Source organism: Papio anubis, chromosome 13, assembly GCF_008728515.1.
Source record: "Papio anubis isolate 15944 chromosome 13, Panubis1.0, whole genome shotgun sequence".
Taxonomy (NCBI): domain Eukaryota; kingdom Metazoa; phylum Chordata; class Mammalia; order Primates; family Cercopithecidae; genus Papio; species Papio anubis.
Window position 1 is genome coordinate 74,659,356 of NC_044988.1, and position 19,668 is coordinate 74,679,023.

The following is a 19,668-nucleotide window of genomic DNA, read 5'->3' on the forward strand; positions in this document are numbered from 1 at the left end:
ATCGAAGTTATCTATTAACTTTACCTTTACATTTCTAGCTCCTTTAAAGTAAAGATCTTCTTTTTCTTGGTCTCCTCAGAAGCTAGCACAGTGCCCAATATACAATAGGTGGTCTTTTAGTGTTTTCTGAATGAACTGTTAATTATATTAGTGAATATTTGGACTCAAAAAGACTAACAGGGTGATACAAAACTATAAAAATCTTGAAAAGGAGATGTGCAGTTATATTGAAGGAAGAAAACACATCATATGATATCAAGATAGTCGATTAAAAGGTTACAAAAATCAAAGGTTTTGAGCATATCCTAAGCTAAACATTAGTCAGTGATTTAGTACCAACAACCGTGAGATGTTGATCTTTTTTGTACACATTTTGTCCATTTTGGTCAGCATTTTGTAGGCATGATGTTTGAAGTTTTAAGTGGAACATTAAAATAGTAGTAAATCAAACATGTGAGCAAAGGCTTAGGGAGAGTTATTCTGAACTCATACTTTGTAGTTCTGTTTGGGAATACAAAGTGCTACAATGTGGGGACTGATCACCTGCAGTGCTTCATGTCTCCTGGGCTCATAGGAAATGCCACGTTTGAAATGTGGTCAACACAACTCCTTAAGGCTAGCATTATTTTCTCATCTATTTATATACATTTATATAAATATATATAAATACATATACATTTCTGAGTGGCATAAACAAACAAAAATATGGTTTGTTATAGAAAATATGCAGACATCTCAAATTTTAATGATTCATTCTGTAAACTAAGACACTGATGTTTTTAAAGAAAATCTATTGAGGTCAGGCACGGTGGCTCATGCCTGTAATCCCAACACTTTGGGAGGCCAAGGCAGGTGGATCATTTGAGGTCAGGAGTTCGAGACCATCCTGGCCAACATGGTGAAACCCCATCTCTAATGAAAATACAAAAATTAGCCAGATGTGGTGGCTCATGCCTGTAGTCCCAGCTACTCCGGAGGCTGAGGCAGGAGAATCGCTTGAACCTGGGAGGCCGAGGTTGTAGTGAGCCGAGATTGAGCCATTGCATTCCAACCTGGGCAACAAAGCGAGACTCTGTCAAGAAAAGAGAAAGAAAGAAAGAAAGCCTGTTGAAATTAAGATTTGCAACACACTTGTAATTTTTATGACTTTGAAAAAATCTAAGAATTTAGAACAAAATTGGATAAGGCATACAGTATGAGTTTGACTTTGTACCCTGTCTTAATCTGTTCAGGCTTCTATAACAAAATACCATATGCTAGGTGGCTTCTAAACAACAGAAATTTATTTTTCATAGTTATGTAGTTTATGAGAACTATCCCCATAGTTCTAGAGGCTGGGAAATCCAAGATCAAGGCACCAGCAAAATCAGTGGCTTGTGTGGGTCTGTTTCCTGGTTCAGAGATGGCGCTTTCTTACTGTGACTTCACATGGTGGAAGAGACAAAATAGCTCTTTGGGGTAATTTTTTTAACAAGGGTACTAATCCCATTCATGAGAGTAGACCCCTCATGACCTAATCACCTCCCAAAGACCCTACCTACTAATACCATTACCTTGCTGACTATGTTTCAACATATGAACTTGGAGAAGACACAAACATTCAGACCATAGCATTCCCTTTCTCCCCTGTGCCTTAAATAAGAAAGGAATAATTGTCATTACCCTTTCATTTATTTAATTTATAAGGATCCACACAGAACTGCACATACTCTATATTCCCTTAGCATTGCTGTCTAGCTTGCCCCTATTAAGTGAGTCATTATGTAAATATTTTAAACTTTAAGAGAATTTCTGGGTCCTTCACTAGAGAAAGGAAAGAAGATGTGAAAATGAAGAAATTGTATTCTGGGACAGATGGCCACACAGGCCTGTTACATGCATGTGACCCTCTGCCCTAACATATTTTCTTTCACATGATCAGTACTTTTTAACTATATCCCGTCACACAGAAGTACAACCAGGGATTGCGTGGGCTAACAGGCATCCTTTAAAAAGATTTCCGGATGGTGGTCATCCTTCCTCTTGCTCCTGGGGGTTGAATATCCTCAAGCTTGTGTCCTACCCAAGCAAATGTTGAGCGTGGGCTAAATGTTAATCAGTGATGTCTGTCTGTGGGCAGTTTAACTCCAGATAAGGAAGGCTGTCTGAGAAGAAGGTGGGTGGACTCTAAAAATCTTAACCAAGAAGTCTGAAGAAAGTTCAGGGAATAGTTATCAGGGAAAGCCACAAAGGACTCCAAAATTCCTAAGAACCTTAAGCATGAATTCTTTTAGACTAGGAAGTATAGAAAAGGAGGGAATTTTCATTGGCCTGCTATGATTTGCAGCACATTTTTCTTCCTGAAGAAGTCATCTTGACCTTTGTGTATCCAGTTCATCTTCCTACCTTGGGAGGGAGTGAAAGAGCTTGCAAAATAGCCACCTACTTTTTTTCAGTTGGGTTGAATACAAAGGAATTGCATAGATCCATAGAAATATTGCCAAAAAGGCTAAATTTCTGTGACTATGTTCGACCCGCACAGAAATTTCTCAGAGGGGTGGAGAAAATAAATTATTGCTGCTTATTTATCTACAAACAGATAGACTTCTGCCCTAAAAGCAGATGGAATGGCGCAGGGTGGGGTGATAAGAGAGAAGCAAAAGAGGAATAATAATAATTCTCAAATAAAATGAAGCTTCTAAAAACTAATGAGGGAAACAAAAAAGTTTTTATAGTTTAGTTTGGAAGTGTTGGGCATTCTCCTCATGTCAGCTGGTCTGATGATAACAGAGGAGAGAGACTGGAGACATGTGGGTCCTCTCTTGCTTCTGTGTCAAAGAAATTCATGGTGAACTGGAAAGGGTAGAACACTATAGTTAAGAGTGAGTTGTTCCCATTGAGGATAGGAGTGACCATAAGCTAGTACCTAGTTGATTTAAATGGGTTGTCCAATTTCCTTGATTCTAGACATTATGAAGCTATTTAGCATCAGGATGCATCTCATAATCAATATGTATATTTGATATGGTAGGATATTTTCTCCTAAAAACTTGTTATGAATAACTGGCTCATTAGTCTCTTGATTATATCCTAGAATGTGGGAAATAAGGTATTTCTCTTCAAGGGAGTCATACTCCAGATCACTGAAGACCTTTGTCAATTAAATTGTTGAACTGAAGAATTACAGTGAGAGATGCTGAAAGATTGAAAGTTGTGGAGGAAGTTACTAAAACTTGAAATGAGTAAATGTGGTTTGTATTTCCAATAAGAGGGTGGGTTCCACATACAGTAGATGAGGGAGTAGATGAGATTGGTATTAATCCTTGGCAGTACTCTAGAACAGGAGGTCAGCAAGCTTTCTCTGTGAGGGACCAGAGAGTAAATAGTTTTGGCTTTATGGGCCATACAGGATCTTTCATGACTGCACAATTCCATCGCTGTAGCATGAAAGCAGCCATAGACAATAGGTAAACAATGAGCACAGCTGTGTGCCAGTAAAACTTTATTTACAAAAGTAATTGGCAGGCCAGATATGGCCTACAGGTGATAGGTTCACTACCTCTTCTATAGAATAAATTGTTAACTGGGTGTTTTTGTGAGTACTTAGGGAACTGGTGCGAACTGGGAACCAATCTGTGTTCTTTCAGAATAGAACTGGCTGGGGCAGTTCTTCTTCATCGTTTTTCAGCAAGGTTAATGTTACACAAGATCAAAAGTATAGTTTATTTTTACTTCTTTGAGTCACTTGGCAGAGTATTTCAAAAGAAGCTTTTGTAGAAGATGGAAAAAAAAACACATGGACCACTGCAGTTAGGTAGTTAACTCTGTGGTGCCTGCTGTCTTTTATCTGATAAGAAGCACTGACAGATGACAATATAAGGGAGCAACAAGCAGGTAGATGCTAACGAACACTTAGTATGATTTCTTTAAGATGTTCTGTATTTTAGTTTTAGAGATAAAAAGACTTATAGTAACATATTCTGATAATAAACTTCCGCAATTTGTATGATGGAATTCTGTATACCAAAATCATACTGTACTTCTGTTTTGTTTTTCTTTTTTTGGAGATGGAGTCTTACTCTGTCGCCCAGACTGGAGGGCAGTGGTGCAATCTCGGCTAACTGCAACCTCCACCTCCCTGGTTCAAGCAATTCCCCTGCCTCAGCCTCCCAAGCAGTTGGGATTACAGGTGCACCCCACCACGCCTGGCTAACTTTTTTGTATTTTTAGTATAGACGGGGTTTCACCATGTTGGCCAGACTGGTCTCGAACTCCTGACCTCAGGTAATCCACCCGCCTCGACCTCCCAAAATGCTGGGATTACAAGCATGAGCCACCATGCCCATCCTCATAATGTGTTTCTTAAAGAGCACCATAATTTATTTCCTACTGCCCTATTACTGAAAAAAGCTTAGGAACCACAGGTAGTGACCTGCTCAGTAAAATACTCTTTGGCTCTGAAATGTTCTGCATTTTTAATCAATGAATTTAATCATATAATGGCAAGTTAAATTTTTGATAATTCAAACCTCATCTTCATTACAGACTCCTAATAATTAACCAGCTTATAATTAGAATATTCATAAATTGTAGACCATCTCTCCTGGGCTCAGTGGTTAAAGCTTTATAGACAACACAGTATAAAGCAAGCCCTTTATCTCCCACAGTTTCCCAGCAATCCCAACATTTGGGACCCAGTGACAATTTAAGTCAGCACTAAACCCAAAATTCCTCAGGACCAAAAGTTTTAGTCACAAAGTTCATATACTTTTCCTTCCTAAGACTCAAACATATTTGATGTTATAATACTTTTTCACACTTCCCAGAAAACATCAATGCTGTTCTAGAATGTAACATAAAAAAGAATGGAAAAAAAAATCAGTCTGTGACTAGTAGGTCAAAGAGCACATGGGGCAGCAGAAGCAGGTATAATTGAATGAAAGCGTATCAGCTAGAACTCAGTATTTTAAGGAACAGAAAGCTCAGCTCAATCTGACCTGAACAAGGGAGAAGGAGGGGAATGTGGAGCAGGGAAGAGCTGGGATTCTTAGCAATTTATTAGCTTCTATAACAGAAAAGTTCAGAAATCTAGCAAGTTCCCAATGTCCCCATTGTCACCAAGGTGAAGCACCTGGTTCTCCCTGCTCTGACTTCATGGTGTTGGCCTCACCCTCAGTTTTACACTGTGACCTTCAGCAGCTCTTCTCATTATGTTAGCCAAACAGCTATAGCCATTCATACCCTCACACCTTCAAGAGAACCTATGGAAGAGAAAGAAAGCCTCTTTTTCCCAGAAGCCCCAGGGAACATCACTTTTGCTTTCATTGGCTCTGATTGGTTTATTTACCAATTCTGAACCAATCATTGTGGCCAGTAGGTATAGTATGCTAATTGGCTTATGTCAGTCAAGACCCATCCCCAGAGCCTGAGGTAGTGACAGTCTCACTGGGACTGAAACAGGGAATGGGGTAAGGCTGTTTTCTCAAAAAAGATTTAGGATTCTGCTCCCAGGAGGAGGAGGGGTATAAAATGCCAGCCATCAAAGAGCTATGTACTACAAGAGCTGTGAGAAGTGAGAGCATAGAAGAAAGCCACCAAGGAGGAGATAGTAGATAGTCCAGATAGAACACCACAGCAATCTGATGTCCGCACCTATCTCTTCAGCTTTTAAAGCATCACCTAAATGATTACAGTGCACTGCTGATGTTCACAGTCATGACCCTGAGTCATCTAGGAAAGATTAAATTATGTTTGATTTACTAAGACAGGGAAGAAGTTAATGGATGTTAGAAAGGTTTGTGTATGTTTTAATAAATAACAGTGTTTTTAAAGGACCAAAACTAAGCCAAATGGAAAGTTATTTTTACCATATGAGGCTTTAAATCTTATATTTTCTTGTACTTAGTCTCAATCTTACCTCATTAAAGGGTGCCATGTGTTTGACTGAAATATTTTTAAAAGCTGTGTTTTAGCTATGCTCAGTTTATATCTTAACAAAGGAAGTTTCAGTTGTTGATGAAAATGTTGTTTTTGCTTTTGTCCAGAATGCATACACAGCCACAGCTATCAACAGCACCAACTTCTGCACCTCAGCAAAGGATGCCTTTGTCATTCTGGTGGAGAATGCTTTGCGAGTGGCTACCATCAACACAGTGGGAGATTTTATGTTATTCCTAGGCAAGGTAAGACCAAGTATTTTTTTCTGCAACATACAGTAAAGTTTTGCATATATATATATTTGCTCTTTTATTTTAAAAATATCCAGGCCACCAAAAAACTAAAAGTAAGTACTTAGAAAGTACGTAGGAAGCCCTTACTATGTGTCCAGCATTGTTATAAGTACTTGACATGTATTGTGTTCATTTAATCCCCACAATAAATTTTTAAGGTAAGTTCCGTTATTATCCTCATTTTACAGAGAGGGAAACTGAGGCATGGAGAGGCTAAGTCATGTGCCTATGTTTCTCCTTCTGTGTTGTTTTTTGTTGTTGTTTGTTTGTTTGTTTGTTTGAGACGGAGTTTCACTCTGTTGCCCAGGCTGGAGTACAATGGTGCTATCTTGGCTCACTGCAACCTCTGCCTCCTGGGTTTAAGCAATTCTCCTGCTTTAGCCTCCCGAGTAGCTGGGATTACAGGCGTGCGCCACCACACCCGGCTAATTTTTGTATTATTGGTAGAGAGAGTGTTTCCACATGTCGGCCAGGCTGGTCTCGAACTCCTGACCTCAGGTGATCCGCCCGCCTTGGCCTCCCAAAGTGCTGGGATTACAGGCGTGAGCCACTGCACCCAGCCCTCTTTTTGTGTTTTGAACTGTAAAGAATTAGGAAAAAGTCTTCCTCCTGGTTAGTGGTACTGCAACTAGAGCCTGACTGCCTCGATTTCAGTTCTGACACTATCACTGGTAGTTGTGTGACCTGGGCAGGTTAGATAATCACTCTGTGCCTCAGTTTGCTCATCTGTAAAATTGGAATATAATAGTGCCAAACTCCTAGGGTCATGAGGTTAATGCATTGTTAATACATGTAGGGTATCTAGGAGAGTGCTTGACACATTTTAAGTTCTCAGTGAATGTTAGGTGTTGTCATTATTACTACAGTATTATGTATAAGCCCCTTTAAAATAGAGCTGTTAGAGAATAAGACTTATACTTTCCTTAGAAATGTCGAACAAGAGGCAAGTTATTCTATACTATTAAAATACTGCAAAATATTCAATAACATTTTAATTAGATTTCATTGTATCTGAGTTTTAAACCACAAAATATACAGAAAATTTTTGAATTGAGGAAAGAGAAAGACTTATACTACCACCACTATAACTAAATAACATCATTTCTATATAATTCTTCCCATGTTTTTTCATCGGCTTGTATTTCTGTGGTATAAAAATCATAGCATACGTACCTGTTGGTCCTCCCAATTTATCTTTACATTACACCATATACATTTTCCATCTTGTTTTGATAATCTTCACAATTATTCATTATTACCAGGTAAATATCCACCAAATACTATTTGTAAACATTTTCTTACTATTGAACCCTTAGGTTGCTCTAGCCAACTGTATTTTTTAAATGTTTTTGTAAAGAAAATGTGTTTGGCATGGAGAAGTATAGCATTGTGTGTGATGAAGTGGGTCGGTTCTCTACAGCTGATTCAGAAAGGCTTCACCATCTTTTATTTTTGTTTACATATTTATAATTTATCCCTACAGCTAAGAAAGATTAGAAGCAACTTAGGATAAAAGTATATATATGTATACCACACACACACTACACACACTGCTTTTGTTTTTTTTTTTTCCAGACAGAGTTTCACTCTTGTTGTGCAGGCTGGAGTGTAGTGGCACAATCTTGGCTCACCACAACCTCCACGTCCTGGGTTCAAGTGATTCTCCTGCTTCAACCTCCCGAGTAGCTGGGACTACAAGCATGCCCCACCATGCCCATCTAATTTTTGTATTTTTAGTAGAGACGGGGTTTCTCCATGTTGGTCAGGCTGGTCTCGAACTCCCGACCTCAGGTGATCTGCCCACCTCAGCCTCCCGAAGTGCTGGGATTACAGGCATGAGCCATTGCCCACAACGCTTTTTACAAAGGGAAATAAGAAGCCATTTAGAGGAGTAAGGGAGATACTAAGTGGTAATATTAAATGATGATGATTTTAGTAAACTCTGATTAAGACACTTTGGGTACCAGGCACTGAGTGAAGGGCTTTTGTTAAGTGTTACATTTGGTCCTCCCCTGTAAGGTGAGCTACTAGTATTATCTTTGGTTTCCTCTACTCTAAAATAAAGTTTAGAGAGCAAATTAAATTGGCCAGATTTAGAGAACTAGAATGTGGCATTCAAGCTCAGGTCTGTCTGACTTCTAAGTTACTAATCACTGTGTGCTATAATTGCCTCAGCTGACATTAAATTTGTCCTTGGGCCTTTTAAAAAAATTTTTTAAAAGCCTTTTGACTCAGTAATTCTGAGCTCACCTACTAAGCCCTGTTTTTTATTAAGAGTTTACAATATGAAGAAATGCATATAATGTAATAAATGAAAAAGCTGAGTAAAACTACTAGGCTTTAGTAGTGTTTAACAATGTTTATAAGAAAAAGAATGGAAATGAATATCTCAAGATGTTAACAATGATTGCTTTTGGATATTGAAAATATAGATAATTCCAAACCCCTACCCCACTTTATTGTAGTAAGATAATATTCTCTATATTGAGTGCGCATTATTTTTTTAATGAAAAATAAAAAGATGGGTTGGGCGCGGTGGCTCACGCCTATAATCCCAGCACTTTGGGAGGCTGAGGTGGGCAGATCACCTGAGGTCAGGAGTTCGAGACCAGCCTGGTCAATGATGTGGCGAAACCCCATATCTACTAAAAAAATACGAAAAAAAAAATTAGCCGGGTGTGGTGGCGAGCACCCGTAGTCCCAGCTACTTGGGAGGCTGAGGCGGAGAATCATTTGAACCCAGGAGGCAGAGGTTGCAGTGAGCCGAGATCGCACCACTACACTCCAGCCTGGGCGATAGAGCAAGACTCTGTCTAAAAAAAAAGAGAGAAAAAAATATAAAGATGATAAAACACAATGTTCTAAAGTTGACTTTTTTTAGCAGCCTAGTGACCTGTCAAAACTTTTTCTTTGTTTATCATATCCTTTTATTCATATCTTTATAGAGTGCCTACTAGTAATGTGGAAAGGACTATTATAGGTCCTGGTTATATACTGATCAATACATAGAATTTAAAATCTAGTAGAGGGCCAGGCACTGTGGCTCACGCCTATAATCCCAACACTATGGGAGGCTAAGGTGGGTGGATCACTTGAGGTCAGGAGTTCGAGACCAACCTGGCCAACATGGGGAAACCCTGTCTCTACTAAAAGTATAAAAATTAGCCAGGCGTAGTGGTACATGCCTGTAATCCCAGCTACTCAGAAGCTGAGGCATGAGAAGTAGTTGAATCTGAGAGGCAGAGGTTACAGTGAGCTGAGATAGTGCAACTACACTGCAGCCTGGATGACAAAGCGAGACTCTGTCTCAAAAACAAAAACAAAAGAAACCTAGTAGAAAAGGCAGTTTTGTATCCCTTTTTTCACTTGGTATTACATTATGAGCATTTCTTGTTTTCTTAAAACGTTTCTAACTCTGGTTATACAACTGTTGTGTCATTTATTTAATCCTCAGGTTTTCTGTTTTTTACAGTTGAGCTGTGCTCAATTTTTTACTAACCTAAAATTTGTATTTGTGTATAAATCTTGCCCACATCAATCCTTATTTCCTGAAGACAGAATCCTAGAGTTAGAATTAATTAGGATTCTTGATGTGCATTGCCAAATTGTTTTCCAGAAAGGTATATTTTTAATAATGTAATATTTATAGTATTTCAAATGACCTCAAAAACCATAAAAGATGATAAATACATTTTTTAATTGAAAAATTCAAAAAAGAGAAAAATAAGAGGAAGAGAAATCTTCTGGGTTTCTAACATTCTAATATCAATGTTCTTTAGTTTTTTTTCCTAAAAATATAGTTCTGATCATAGAATACAGTAAATCTTTCGAAAAGAGTTTTTCATTACAATTAAATGGCTGCTAGCATGCAGAATTTGTTTCTAATCAGGGAGTTCAACTAATAGATCATAATAAACATTATAAAACATGATGCCAGAAATGAATTGTTTATATACATAGCAACTTGACTGAATCTTGAGGAAACTATGCTGAGCGAAAAAATCTAATCCCAGAAGATTAATTCCGTTTATATAATAGAAATTACAACAGGGCTGGGCTCTGTGGCTCACACCTGTAATCCCAGCACTTTGAGAGGCCAAGGAGGGTGGATTGCTTGAGCCCAGGAGTCTAAGACCAGCTTGAAAAATGTGGCGAAACCCCATTTCTACAAAAAAATACAAAAATTTTCCTGGCATGGTACGGTGCACCTGTATTCCTAGCTACTCAGGAGGCTGAGGTGGGAGGATCGCTTCAGCCCGGAGGCAGAGGCTGCATTGAGCCGTGATCACACCACTGCATTCCAGTCTGGGTGACAGAGCAAGACTCTTTCTCAAAAAGAAAAAAAGTGAAATGACAGCAGTGTGGAAATGGAGAATGGATTTGTGGTTAGAGATCGGGTTGAGGAGGAGGGGAAATACCCATAAAATAGCAAAGTGCAGGGTTTCAGTGATGATGGATATATTCTGCATCTTCACAATATCAATGTCAATAACATGGTTGTGACATCGATATCATGCTATAGTTTTACAAGATGTTATCATTGAAGGGAACTGGGTAAAGGGTACATGGAACCATTCTACTATTTCTTACAACTGCATGTGAATTCACAATTACCTCAAAATTTTAAATTCAATTTTAAAACTCTGAATTAAAAAAGACATCATTATGGATTCCATTTCTATGGTACCCTGATAGTTTTTATGGAATATGAATTAGATTTGTAAGGGACCTTAGCTCTTCTAGTTTAGTGACTTGTAACATATGGTCACTGGCCAATAGGGTCCTAAAGGTAAGAATAGAGATTTATAATCCAATTTAAAATTTTTAAGTATTGATATTTATCCTAATAAAGCTATCCCGAAACCCTTCAATCTCAAATTTATTTGCTTCTGTGTGAAATTATTTTACCTCCATTTGGTAATGTCTTTTCTCACACTAATTATATCTTCTAGTTGACAATTTATTTGACTTGGGTTAATAAAAATTGAGAATATGAATTATTACTTATAAATGCTATTTTATTGGCAAACAATATCTTTCAAAATGTAGGTTCTCTAGAGAAAGAGCATCATAAATGTTGCACTTAGGATGGCAAAAAAAGAAAGGAAGGGAGGGAGGGAGAAACATTGCCAGGCATTGCATTAAATACTTTTAGAATGTTTATTTTAACAATCGTGGGATGTATGTATTATTATGTCTCTTTTAAAGATGGAAAAACAGGCTCAGAATGGTTAAATGAGCTTGCTTAGAGTTACAAAACTAAGTACTAATTCTGTGATTCAAATCTACATCTTTCTGACTCCAAAACTAGTATCATTTCCTTCCTGCTTCCCACATCCTACCCAAAGCATGAATCTCGTCTACTGTATTCCAATAATTTATCCTCTAGAACAGGAATGTCTATTTTTTTTTTCTTTTTTTGAGATGAAATCTTGTTGTGTGCCCAGGCTGGTCTTGAAGTTCTGGGCTCGAGCAATCCTCCTGCCTCAGCCTCCCGAGTAGCTGGGACGGTAGGTGTGAGCCATCATGCCCAGCTAGGATTTCTTAACTTCTAAAGTCATGCGCCCTATTAAGAAAAAAGTTTGATCACAGTTGCTTAATATATTTACATTTATTTATCAATTGTGTGTGTGTGTGTGTGTGTGTGTGTATAGCTGTTACTAATATATGCCTTATAAAGCATACTAAAGAAGACATTCTAAATGTATGAGAAATATAATAGAAGTCCCAGGTGATCCTGTTAAATACTCCCTAGGATGTGGGTACTCCACCATGGAGATCACTGATATAGTCCAGTACTTCTTGAGACATAGGCTTTATCAGCACCTGGGATACTTTTTAAATGCAAACTACTGGGCTTTATTGTGGATCCAACCAACCAGACTCTGGGAGTAGGGCCCAGGAATCTGCATTCTTAGCCTTTCTACAGTTTGAGAACCATTACTGTATCTGCTTGAATAAGTGCATAACACTCTTTCATTATATTTGGGAATAACTACTACTTTTTTTGGCTAAACATCACTAATTGTTGAAGTTATCTCTTGTATGAGAATATCTAACCTTCCATCTCACCAACTTTTTGTCTCAACATCTAGTTTGTTTGAGCCACACCTTCTTTCTATAACTAACTTTACCATTTCAATGGGGTTTAACTTTTAATGGCATGCTGAGACCATGAAGAACCTCAGCCCTCCAATAGGGTGAATGTGCAAGATTTGGAAAGTACAGGAAATAACTCACTCTAAAATTGAAACCAGGAGAGTGGAAGAAAATGGAAGTAATGACCGGGCGCGGTGGCTCACACCTGTAATCCCAGCAGTTTGGGAGGCCGAGGCGGGCGGATCACCTGAGGTCAGGAGATAGAGACCAGCCTGGCCAACATGGTGAAACCCTGTCTCTACTAAAAAATACAAAAATAAATTGGCCAGGCATGGTGGCGAGCACCTGTAGTTCCAGCTACTTGGGAGGCTGAGGCGAAGAATTGCTTGAACCCAGGAGGTGGAGGTTGCAGTGAGCCAAGATCATGCCACTGCTCTCTAGCCTAGGTGACAGAGCAAGACTCTGTCTCAAAAAAAAGAAAAGAAAATGGAAGTAATTAACCATCTATGGAAATAACCCCAGAAAATAAGTCACTATAAGAGAAGATTCATAAGTGAGTTGCTACAAAAATGGTGGGGGAGTCTTCCAAAGCGTGGGCAGACCCAGATTTGCTCACTAAAAGCATCTGAGAGAGGGATCAATTTATAGCTTAACCAATGTATCATCTAATGCATTTTAACTCCAAGTTAAGATAATGGTGAATGAGAAATGCCTTGATGTTGATAAATACTGGAGAAAATGCCAAAGAACAATTCTCACTCTGCCTCTGCTTAATGCTAGGCAGGAACAGGCTGCCATGATTCTAGAGGTCTCTTTTTTCCCTTTACTTAAAGCCTTATACAAGACAAAATAATGGGCTGGGAAAGAGTGTGTCTAGAATTCAGTAGAATCCATTACTGCTGTGTACCAATATCCAAATATTTCTGAGTTTTTATCTGGAAAGAGCACTGGAGTTGACATCATGAGACCATTATTTGAGTAGGATCTATTCTTTTTTCTACTCTTATGACCTTGATCTTGGGTCTACTCTTTTTTTTCTACTCAGGTTGGCTAGCATCTCTAAGTATGTTTCCCAGTCTATAAAATGGGATGATAATATTTGCCATAAACCATTTATAGGGTTATTGAAAAGCTGTAATAAAATGTATTTTAAACACCACAAAAAATTTAAAATGCTGCATGTGAAATGGTGAAGCATCAGAGTGGGTGGTTCTTGACAATAACTAAATTGGCTATTTCTTTTATTCTTTTAGTATGGATGTTTTTGGCAGCCTCTTTCTTCACAGAGAGTCCAAATATAAACTTCATGGCAAATTATATTAAATTTACCACATATTCTATGTGAAATAAAATATGAAACACAGAAAAAGTTCTAAGACTATAGATGTTTGTTGCAGCATTATTTATATCTGAAAACAATGTAAATCTCCACAGTAAGAGAGTGGTTAAATGTATTTTAAATCTCTCATAAAATGAAATTATGTAGCTGAGTAAATATTTATGAAGCATTTATAATGATACTTCTATAGATATTAATGAAAAGCTTATAGTGATTTGTTTATATAATACTATTTCATATATGTGAAAATGCTTAGAAAAAAATACATACCATTACACTGAAATATCACTTTTTTCTGAGTGCTAAGAGTGTGTAAATTTTTTCTAAAATATGTGTACATTTATCTTAAAAATTGCCACAGATTCTAAATAGGTTAAGTTTTAGGGTGCAGCGTAGCATTTGGAAAACTTAATTATCTTTAAACCAGAATCATTTAACGTATGATTTTAAAATGTATATTATATGATAAGCATGCATGACTCTGTGTGTATATGGGAATATATGGATTATATTTCCTCATTTGAGATGGAATGGCCTCATGCAACCATCACTTATAAATAGTAAAGAGAATTTGAAGTCTGCAAATGATGAGAAAAGAGTGGCTTTCTTCAGTAGGATATTAAATGTGATCTTTGTTCTCTCTGCTTCAGGTGCTGATAGTCTGCAGCACAGGTTTAGCTGGGATTATGCTGCTCAACTACCAGCAGGACTACACAGTATGGGTGCTGCCTCTGATCATCGTCTGCCTCTTTGCTTTCCTAGTCGCTCATTGCTTCCTGTCTATTTACGAAATGGTAGTGGATGTATTATTCTTGTGTTTTGCCATTGATACAAAATACAATGATGGGAGCCCTGGCAGAGAATTCTATATGGATAAAGTGCTGATGGTAAGTACTTCAAATGCCCTTTCCAATTTAGGGATAAAAATATCAATAAAAATATTTTGTAAAACATTATCTATGTTTAATTCACACTATATGCAATTGAGTAATTTAGAATTAACCCCGTAGCACTGACTCATGAATGAGGTTAATCTTGGGTAAGTCAGGGAGGAAGGCTTCTTGGCATGGACAAGATCATTTCAGATCCACCTAGCTAGAGTTGTACTCGTTAGTAGTCCTAAGTTCACCCTATTCCTGCTGCCCCTCTCTCTGTAGTTATATAGATTTGAATTGACTTTTTAAACCAGCTTCTAGCCTTTTCCTGAAATGGGGCTCAAAGACAAAATATCCTGTTTCCCAGGTCCTAGTGCCTACCTGTCTTTCTCTGTCCACCATTGCCCCAAACATTACTGCTGTCAACCCTGATTAAAACTCATCATCTTAAATATGGTAGGCCAAATTGAAAGCATTTTGTGATGAATATGGATAACAGACCCATGACTGATAGAGTGTATAGTTATTTATTAGTCAAGATCTGAACCTTTACACAGATATTATATGCAGATTTTTCATATTAGAACCTCAATTAAATGTCTTTAAAAATTTGAAAACCTTATTAAATGGCTTAAGTACCATTATAATCAGTGTTAAATGTTACCAAGTAAAGATGCTTTCTAAATAATAGTAGTTTGCTATTAAGCTATGAAATATTTCTATCTCAAAATGGGTAATATTGAATACTAAGCATTATACATTGAAATAACAAGTCATTTTCCGGGAGCATATTTTATCCAGTTAAACCTGAAATAAGTGTATTAATAAATAGGCTAGATTTTTTATTTTTTTTATTTTTTTTATTTTTTTGAGACAGAGTCTTGCTTTGTCAACCAGACTGGAGTATAGTGGCATGGTCTTGGCTCTGCAGCCTCTACCTCCCAGGTTCAAGCAGTTCTGCCTCAGCCTCCCAAGTAGCTGTGATTACATGCGTGTGCCACTACTCCTGGCTAATTTTTGCATTTTTAGTAGAGATAGGGTTTTACCATGTTGGCCAGGCTGGTCTTGAACTCCTGTCCTCAGGTGATCGGCCTGCCTTGGCCTTCCAAAATGCTGGGATTACAGGTGTGAGCCACCACACCCAGCCTAGATTTTTTTTTTTTTTTTCAATAGCAAGAATGCCAAATGATTTAGCTGACCTATTTGGCATTGATTTTCTCTTTTTCTGACAACATCAGCTAAATTGTGGACATTTTCTTAATGTCTAAACTAATTCTAACTGGTTATTTTCTGAATGGAATTTGATCATGATTATTGCATCTCTTTTGTGATTAAAGCATTTAGAAGAGTGTTATTGTTTTTTAAGTCACTGATCAAAAGCAGAGTAAAAAATACTATTTTCCACCCTTCAGTTTTCTCTGTAGGAATGGTGAGGATATTTAATGAAGAAGTGCCCTGTAAATGTTGACAGAATGGAAATGTTCCCTTTGGGGCACATTCCCATTTCGACTACTACTAACCATAGGTTCTGGTTGATACACCCTGTCTTCCTATTTTATGAAGTAATGTCATGGTCAGATTGACACTTTTTTAAAAGATAGTTTGTTTGTGGTTTGGTTAAGAAAAAAAGCATTATGTGCTTAGCAATATCAGTGTGTTCTTTTACCTTCTGTGGTTATTTAAAAGTGGAGGCTTATGGAGTAACATGTTCTTCTTGTTTCATTTAACCTTGATATAGAAAAAAACAACAATAACAAATAAAATGATATTCTGAGTATGAGAAAATAGCCTCTTAAAAATGTTAGGTGTTTTCTCTTCCACATAGAACTAACATTATCTCTTGGAGCCTTAGTAAGATTGTCACAATGAATGGATGGAAAGATGTTTTAAATCAGCGGATTGCAGGGTCCATTCCTGCAAATTTAGCAGCCCTCATGTGTGATACTAAACATTCTTTATTGCTATGTTTTTAGGCCATCCATTTACCAAGATTGAGTCAAAAATGTAAATGTTCTTTAGAATTCATCTACTAACAAATCTGAAAGGAACCAAGAATTTACACATTGTGATCCATATTTTGCAGGAGTTTGTGGAAAACAGTAGGAAAGCAATGAAAGAAGCTGGTAAGGGAGGCGTCGCTGATGCCAGAGAGCTAAAGCCGATGGTAGGTGGAGATGAGGAGGTGGCCGCCCTCCAAGAATTTCACTTTCACTTCCTCTCTCTCTCTGTCTTCACTGACTGCACTTCTTCAGGAGAAGCTTTTGTTATCTGTATCACGCAGGACGTGCTGCTCTTTCTGTTTGTGTGCTTACCCATCACTTGGATGGCAGAATTCTTGTCACAACTGAGACCACCTTCTGTAAAAGTAAGCTGAAAGGAACAACATCCTCGTCAGTGCTCGGTGGGGGGTAGGGGATGATAGTTTTGTCCCTAAGGTAAAACTGCTATTGCTCTTTCCGTTTCAACTGTCAGTGTTTGGCTTTCATCAGACTGAACATTTTGGTGTACACTTGAACTGACGGTTTGACTTTTATCATTTTGGAAGGTGATCATAGCAATTCCTTTCAACTTGCTAAAATTCATACTCCCCCATTTTAAAATATTGTTCTGTTTACATCGCTGTCCTTTTCCCTTGGCTGACATTTTCTTCTGTTGCCTAGTTGTACTTTCTTTGTTTCTTAAGCTTTATTTTTCAGTAGCAACAAGGCTGTTTTCATCAATACCCACATTCCCACTCAGTAAGACAATCTAGTCTTCTCCCAGTTTAATTGTGAGATGGATAAATTATTTCTGGTCATTGATATTATATATATGTATATATATACAAATATATCTCTGGACTCCACTTTTATTTGAAAAAAGCAGCTTAATGAGTGTAAGAGAACCTTGAGCCGCTTTTCACATGGGTATTGTCACATATATTTCACATGGATATAGCGTAGCAACAGATGCCTCTGTCATATATTGGTCTAATTACTTCCTAATTTAAATGCGTATTTTTTTAATAGCATGTTTTTTTTCAAATATTATGTAATTGTCTTCATCCTTAAATAATTAATTTTAAACAATGTGCCCTCTAACTGCATATAATGTTCAAAAGTGTGAGGTAAGGACTTTCCTTTCTATCTTCCTTACACTTTAATAAATGATTTGATTTATAGCAAACTTGTCCATCCTGCTGCCTGTGGGCCGCATATGGCTTAGGAAGGCTTTCAGCACAAATTCATACACTTTATTACAACATGAGATTTTTTTGCATTTCTTTTTTTTAAGCCCATCAGCTATCCTTAATGTATTTTATATGCAGCCCAAGACAATTCTTCTTCCAGGGTGGCCTGGGGAAGCCAAAAGATTGGATACTGCTGATTTATAGGTTTTCAACTTTAAAATATATGGTATAAAATAAGTTCATTTAAGTAGACCGAGTGTGGTGGCTCATGCCTGTAATCCTAGCACTTTGGGAGGTTGAAGCAGGTGGATTGCCTGACCTCAGGAGTTTGAGACCACCCTGGGCAAAATGGTGAATCCCCGTCTCTACTAAAATACAAAAAACAAAAAACAAAAAGAAATCCCATCTATACTAAAATACAAAAAAAAAAAAAAAAAAATTAGCTGGGCATGGCAGTGAGTGCCTGTAATCCCAGTTACTTGGTAGGCTGAGGCAGGAGAATTGCTTGAACCTGAGAGGCGGAGGTTGCAGTGAGCCAATATTGCACCATTGCATTCCAGCCTAGGCGACAGAGCAAGACTCCATCTTAAAAAAAAAAAAAAAAAAAAGTGTATATATGGTATAAAATAAGCTCATTTAAGAGTAAAGGAAATAGGCTTATTTATGGGGGGAGGCAGGGAGGCTATATGTATATGCAAACTAATTGCATATTCAACCTAAGTTAAAGCCTCAATAAAATATTTAGATATAAACCCTTTTTTCTATAACCCTTTCCAGTGCCTATTTTGGTGTTACTCTTACTTAATAGCATGAATAATTATAAAATCAAATTTAAATGTTTAGATCCCAGAGCACAGATCACTCTAGTACCCACATAGCTCTGAATTTTAAGTTTGTATCACCTAGACATGGATTGCTTGGGCAGATGGCAGCTCACCAGCAATCTTCCCAGTCAGGTTCCATGCCCGCCCTCCACACCTTTCTGTATCCCTCTTACTTCACAAAGGCTGAGGAGGGCAGCAGTGGAGATTCTGCCAACCCTATGGCAACATGGAGAAAGGAGGGAGGCTTCCTTTCTTCTTCTGCTTGGTAGTCCTAATTGTTCAGCAAATCGATTCTAAGCCCAAAACTTAAAAAGATACAAGAAATCTTTAAATAAAAACCAAGCTTTCCCCCCTTTTCTGTCTCTCCAGTGATTGAAGCTTTCATTATATCATTCAGTAATAAGCGTTTAAAGAAAGGGAGAACTATTTCGAGGTTGAAGACTAGGTAATCTTGCCATGAGTTGGCACAGATTTCTATAGTATTATTTAATGAATGGTAGATGAATTGTAGTAGATCAGAATGCAAGTATACTTTCCTTACCTAAACTCCTAATTTATAGGCAATAATCCTGGGAGAACTGCCCGGGTTATGTGGCATTCTACCAGATGCCAAATATTTTAGAAGGAGTTCTTTCCTATTAGTATTTTTAGTTTTGAAATAGTGTCCCTTACTTCAAACAATGCATTAAAATCTTCATTTAATTTTTGCTTTCATTTTCTGTTGTTCAGTTCATTGCTTGCAGATTAATGGCAAAAACCCTCTTCTGCATCCCAAAATACATCTTCTATGGGCATCGTTCTGGTGCTTTGGACATTGTAGCATTGGGTCCCTAAGAATAATGTTTTCAATGGTTAAAAAGCTCCCAGAAGACAAGTGTGAAATATTGCTCACAGAGTAGTTTTATTTTCTCAGCACCTCAGTACCTTCTTTATTTCTCTTCCACAGTATGCATGGTTAGAGTTGGCCTCTACTAACACCATTCCCTTGCATGTGTTTCTAAAAATCTGTTTGAGAAATTTCTACCTTAAGTTTGGGGATTGATAGAATTTAGGATTGCTTATTTGTATTTGCTTGATATAATTTACATATTGTTGCTGTAGACGAAAGTTCTATAAAAGAGCATCACGCCTAATTTGCAGTAGCTCTAGAAAC

The 19,668-nt window shown here is 37.6% G+C and overlaps 1 protein-coding gene across 7 annotated transcripts in view; it reads left to right on the forward strand.

The window, feature by feature from the left end:
* SLC44A1 (solute carrier family 44 member 1) overlaps positions 1 to 19,668 on the forward strand; it is a 198,414-nt gene that overhangs the window by 126,584 nt on the left and 52,162 nt on the right. For 6 of the 7 annotated variants that reach the window (XM_031654368.1, XM_021927304.2, XM_009188373.4 and 3 more), the window contains 3 exons: positions 6,024 to 6,161; positions 14,298 to 14,534; positions 16,606 to 16,686. In XM_031654368.1, the coding sequence (XP_031510228.1) occupies positions 6,024 to 6,161; positions 14,298 to 14,534; positions 16,606 to 16,686 (456 nt within the window). Of the gene's footprint in view, positions 1 to 6,023; positions 6,162 to 14,297; positions 14,535 to 16,605; positions 16,897 to 19,668 lie in introns of those variants that run through there. The other variant, XM_031654367.1, reaches the window with a different exon arrangement.